General features: G+C 38.5%; 1 protein-coding gene across 1 annotated transcript in view; it reads left to right on the forward strand.

The window, feature by feature from the left end:
* The window catches only part of RCL1 (RNA terminal phosphate cyclase like 1), a 32,631-nt gene extending 29,536 nt beyond the window's left edge, over nucleotides 1–3,095 (forward strand). Inside the window, exon 9 of the mRNA XM_055699234.1 lies at nucleotides 1,572–3,095. Coding sequence (XP_055555209.1) covers nucleotides 1,572–1,722 — 151 coding nt within the window. The 3' untranslated portion in view covers nucleotides 1,723–3,095. The remainder of the gene's footprint in view (nucleotides 1–1,571) is intronic.
* Nucleotides 3,096–6,000: the final 2,905 nt, after the last annotated feature.

Consider the following 6,000-nt stretch of genomic DNA (forward strand, 5'->3'; position numbering starts at 1 on the left):
AGCTTGTTGCCCATCAGCTTTACTGAAGCATTTGTGCCAACATATGCCGATTTGCCTAACAGCAGAAATCAGAAACCTTGCAGTTGAAGAGGCATGGAAGAAAAGGGGCTTTTCAGTTCTCTCTTCCCACTGTTAATCCATTTTGACATGAGACAGCTGGTGTTTGTGCTGAGGCCAGTTACCACCCCAGGAAGGTGAGATAGATGTACATAGAGCATGGGGTGCCATGTGCCTGCATTCACCCTGTAGAAGTGTTGACTGCTCCAGAGATAACTCAGATCCTGCTAAGTACAGTGTAGGTAATGGCAGCCTCTCTTCATGCTCATACCTGAGCACAGAGTATCAGCACTTACCCACTGGAGTGGGTAAGGCAATTCTTGCTCCTGCAACTTTTGTTGTGCTTATTGACAATTTCTGTGAATAGGAGCTGCCAGGAGGATTTCAGAGGCCTCATGATGTTGCAGTGGGGACAGTCCTGTCCTCTTGGTCCTCTGATTCCCATTTTGTGGGCACTTCGCCTTGATTTGGTGTGATGATATAAGTGTGATTAGCTTGTGATTATTGCTGTCAGCATGCAGAGCAGAGTTTTTTTCCAGATTGCCAGCAAACTAATGTGTGGACTGGACATGCACATGCACAATCCCTTTCTTTAAAAGTTAAATTTAACCTGAGAAGGGCACATACCAATTGCTGCAGGATTTTAAACCTTAGTTTAATACTGCAGGCTTGCTTGTGGCCCTGCTTAGAAGAGACCAGACTTCTGTCAGGAGCAGTTGCCAATTTTGTATTTGTAGCCTTTTGGTATAATTGCTTGTTCCGTGTTTTGGGGAAGCCAGTAGGAATGTTTTCTTAGCTGTTTTTGGTTTTGTTTGTTTAATACTTTTTAGTAGCTTTTCCTGTCACCCTCTAGTCAGTGTGCATTGAGGAGCACTGTGTCTGTTTAGTCTCTTCATGCCTCTCATTCTAAAATTATAAAAGGAAAATTACCTTTTTTCCCCCCTAAAAATAAAGAGAGAAAACAGGAAGAATTCTGTATCTGAATGTGATTGTAATAAAATATTTAAGAAGTGGACAAGTTAGTAATACAAATCAAACATGTTATAGTATCTGACATGTCTCTCTCGAAGTATGCACCCAAGGCCAACCTTTTGCTATCCCTGTTTATCTTTTATTTCTGCTTTAAAAATGGGGAGTGGGGGTTGGGCTACAGCACGTCAGTATGGGGTTCATATAGCCCTGATGGACAGTCAGCAGCACCATGAGTAAGTGACCTTGCCTGGCTACATCTCTTCTTTCTCTGTTCTTTCTTCTCTTACCAGTTTGTCTTGCTATGTTACCAGGCTTCCCTTCTCTTTCTGCTCATACAGAGGGTGCAGTGGTTTCAGTAGGGGTCACTAGCCACATTCTACAACACGAGGGAGGAGGGCAAACACCGTTTGGAGCTGTTTCTCTGTACTAAGCAATTGTTTTCATGTTCTATTCACTGTGCTTATTGCTAGAATCTTCATTAGTACATACTGTAATGGGCTTTCTGTTCTGTTTTTAAAACTCTGTTGTTTTCTCTCCTTTAGAATTGAGTTTCTGCGACACCTGAGAAGCTTCTTCCAGATCATGTTTAAAATTGAAACAAAGACCCCTGAGGAAGAGCACATGGGTGGGGAGAAAGTCTTAATGACATGTGTTGGCATTGGATTTTCCAACCTTAGCAAAACTATCAGATAAGAAACATCTGTAGGCTTCATGAAATAGGATGACAGAAAACACTGCAAAGATCTGATAAAACCTGCCTTTCCCTGTGCCTTTTCTGGCACAGGGAAACAAATGATGATTCCAGTGCAGAGGTACCCAAGCTTGCTGCATGTAAACAATCAAGCTGACTTTAGGCTATCTAAACAGACCTGTGCTGTTTATAAATGCAATGCCAGTATTCTGTGCTGCATAGAATGCCCAGCTGGAGCCTCAGCTGGCTTGGGACTCTTTGCACTGTATTCCACTGAATGGGACACAAATGCCTCTTCTGTCCCTGTGCTCTCAAGCCTTATTGCAGTGGGTGCTCTAGTTTTGTGTAACCAGGCTTCAGTCATAGCTTTTTCTGAAAGGTTTAGATAGAGATGGAAAACAAGGTTGACCAAAACGAGCTTTGCAGTACAAAACAAATGATCACAACAGAAACATTAGCTTCTTGAGGTAGTTGCAGAGACAATATTGGCATGGAATTGAAAGTAATAAAGGTGTGTCAGTAATTTTCTTTGTTTATGCATTGCATATGTATAGAATTTGTCAGATGCTTCACTCCTGACTAAATTACATTGACTAAATTACAGTTTCACAGGAAGAAGAAAAAAAACAACTGTATTATAATTTTCCTGGATGTGAGAATACTGCAGAAGAGATCACAGCCTGTACCAACTTGTTTTAGCCTCCTCTGCAAAGACAGGCATGGGAGGAGAAACCTCCTTAACAGTTTTTAACATATTACATGTATTTTTTTAGGTTTGTTTGGCATGCCACACTGTAGTTCACAATGAGTTGTGAAAGGTAGCAAAAAAAGCTGTAGGCTTGGAGGGACAAAATTAAATTCAGTAATGCCATCACATGTTGTGCAGCTGCTTCCTTTTGAAAGAGAGGATAATGGTGTATGGGCGCTGCTTGGATTGACAGGTGCAAAAAGTTTCTACCAGGATATAAATATTTACCTAAGAAAGGCTTTTGGTAGATTCCAGGCAAACCTGCTGAAGTTAATACTGAGCTCCTGACAGAAGGAAATAAATTCATACTTGACTTCAGACTACACTCAGTGTATCTACAGTAGAATAAAACAATGTCGAAAGCTGGTATATATATAGACCAAATACTAGTGACTGTGTTATAATGGTCTTAGAAACTTTATCTGATGCCACCGTAAAGTGGGCATTACCTCTGTAATGGGAAAAATGTATATTGGACCCAAAAGGACTTTGGAAAAAAGTTAGGTATTTTGATTAGTGTTTTACTAATATTGCAGGCCGTGTGAGTCATTTTTGTACTGTACTTTGTTCTTGTTGCAATCTATCTAAACATGTTTTGGAAAAATAAAAGTATTTTTTCCTAAATAAGTTTTTATTTCCCTTTAAAACAAAGCAAACAACAACCAAAAAAAAAAAACCCTGAACCTTTTCTCCAGCCCTATAAGATGGCAATTCAAAAGATAAATGGCTATTTTGTACTGATACATCTAAAGAACAGCTTTGGGAGTTGCCAGGGTGGGAGGGAGAGGGAGAGGCCCTTCTTAGAATTTACTAGCTTTCCAAAATTTTATTTGCAGCTAAGGGAACCCTAAATAAGATGGTAGAATGTGAAATAAAACTCTTTTACTGTATGTTTTAAATTTCAAGTTACATTAGGAAAAATGCAGGCAAGGAAAAATTTACCTTGCTTACCTCTGTCACCTGTGCAATCAAAAAGCTAGAAACTCTCCCAGTCAAAATTACCCTAAACACAGGGAGCCACTGATCCAGAAAGTAAGATGTACAAGTTAAGAGTAATAGCCACTGAAATAAAAATATAAAGCTGATGCTAATTAAAGATACAAGTTTGTAGCGCAGCTCAGATTTCTAAAATCAGTGTAAGTAAAAATTTGTAAGTGTTGTCACAACTTCAAAAATCAAAAGCTTTATTGTTTTTAAACTTTTAAAACTCAAACTTTGAAGCTATGACAGCTTTTGCAAATGTTCCATTTGCACCAAACTGAAAGAGCAATGTGTTACCCAGGTAGAAGATTGTTCAGCAATTGTGTAAGGTAAGACTATGGTTCTGAATGGTTATCCCTCAGCACTTTCAGGGCTGACAATTCTCTTCCATGTGTCTGGAAAGGTGCTTCTGATTTCATACAAAATACTATGCATCTGCAAGTTGGGTCTAGATCAAAATATGCATGGGTTTTGATTATTCTCTTTTTGTCTTTTAACATCACAGAAGTGAAAAACAGGGGAAAAAAAAGGATTGTTTGTGTGTCAGCATTCAGAAGTCACCTGATTCAGTAAGGCTTCCTGAGAGGTTTATTTAAGTATGTGTATTTAGAAACACATCTACAGATTCAGAATGTCTGTGCAGGAAGGGGTTTCTACTGCAGAATGTTTCTGAGCACTGACTGTAAAAATCTTCATAATTTACAGCACGAGTGTATTATCCAATATTTTCACCTTGTTCCTTGTGACTTAAATAATGTATGTAATGTACTTTCAGAGGAAACATCCACAATAAATCAGGGCTAAATAAGGCAGCCTAGAAAACATTCCCATTTCTTTTGTATACATGTTTGTCAGGTTTTTAATAAAAATACTGTTTCCTCATGCTTCACTATTAATGTCAGTAGCAAGTTTACCTGTAAAACAGTGTCAAGATTTTGTTCTAGGCTTTTCTAAAGGAATAATATATGAATTCAAAGTGAAGAAGAGCTGATTTGGAAGGATCTGGCTGTTTCCACCTTAGAAGAACCAGCTATTACAGAATGCACAGGCTCCTTAACAGCTTCTTACTTAACAAAAGCAGGGGGCTAATCTAAAGCTACACCATCTGGGGCTGGCCTTATCACAGGAAGAATGTGGCAGCTCCCTAAATAGTTTTTCTTAATTTTCAGTTTCAAAGTACAAATAAGGAATGAACATCTGTTTCAGCCTGCAGAGTTAAATAAGCATTGTAAGCAGATGGTTTTTAAGACTTGAAAATTATGGTAAGAAGTATTAATGAAAAACCAAGGAGGTGGGTATTACAGAATTCTATTACCCTTCTTTTCCCTCCCCTGTCCCACAGATTTACACAGAAGAGATCGATTTGGTCAGAAATGGCTGAATAGCTGTTGAGACATTGTAGGAAAAATACAGGAAATTATCAAAATCCTCACTCACCTGACTAAAACACAGAGTAAAAACTTAACCATGCTTATTAAGTTCATGGCATTTTCTTCACTGACCTAGCTTTCAAAGAAAGAGCTGCTATGAGAGAACTTGACTGAAACTTCTGTTTTCACACCTTTTCAGATTTCAGTAAAATCTCTCATTGATATCCTTTGCCTTATATCTTCTCCAAGCAAGAACAATGCTATTAATTAACTATTTGAATTGGTTTTGCCAAGTCATAAGCACATAAATTTTAAAAAGATGCATTGTTTGCATTCATGTAATGAAATTCTTGGCTTTACGGATTTTTATCCTCTGTTCCAAAGTCTGTGTTTTGGAGAACTGCCTTTGTGCCTGTGGTGCAGAAGAATGAAGTGACTCATTTGTATCCCACAAGGAGCTGGACTAGAAAATATCAAGATCCACAGATTCTCAGGTCTGTGCAAACATTTATCTCACCTTACAAGTGCTATAAGCACATTGTGGCACTACAAGCCTGTCATGAATGCGTGGTTTAGGTTGAGTCACTTAAAAGCATTACCATGAAATGTATGAGCAAAAAAGTTTTAGTAGGAATTTGTGGGAGTGTGACTTCAGAAAGTTTGATGGCAAGGTTCGCTCTATTACTTACTACTTAGATAAATCACAAAAAGAATTAAGTTAAAATTAAGCTGGAATGGTTTACACAGACTAAAACTGTGAAAGGCTAAGGGAGACCTTCCCACTGAGTCACAAGGTTCGGAGTGGACCCCCTTGCTTTCTAAACTCTTAACAGAGCTTAGGTGCGGCTGGATCCACTCTTAGTCTCAGACCTGGACAATGGTTTGTGTCTGAAGAATATAAGGAATATTCACAGTTTAATGCTGGTCATAGGATGTTAGCAGTGCTTGGTCATAGACTAATTTACCATTTACAAAGTGAATTGAATGGGATTTATGTAAATTATAGAAATGGCTTAAATATGGATTCAGAACAATGCACTTCTTATTATGAAGTTACTAAATCAGTTCACACACACATGCACACAGACACGAATGAATAGAAGTGCAGAGATATATGTACAAAGATACACCTGTTGCAACTTCCCCTCAAGTTCAGTGCATACTCACGTCTGCTGCCTTCG

This window comes from Falco cherrug, chromosome Z (genome assembly GCF_023634085.1).
Source record: "Falco cherrug isolate bFalChe1 chromosome Z, bFalChe1.pri, whole genome shotgun sequence".
NCBI classification, from domain to species: Eukaryota; Metazoa; Chordata; class Aves; order Falconiformes; family Falconidae; genus Falco; species Falco cherrug.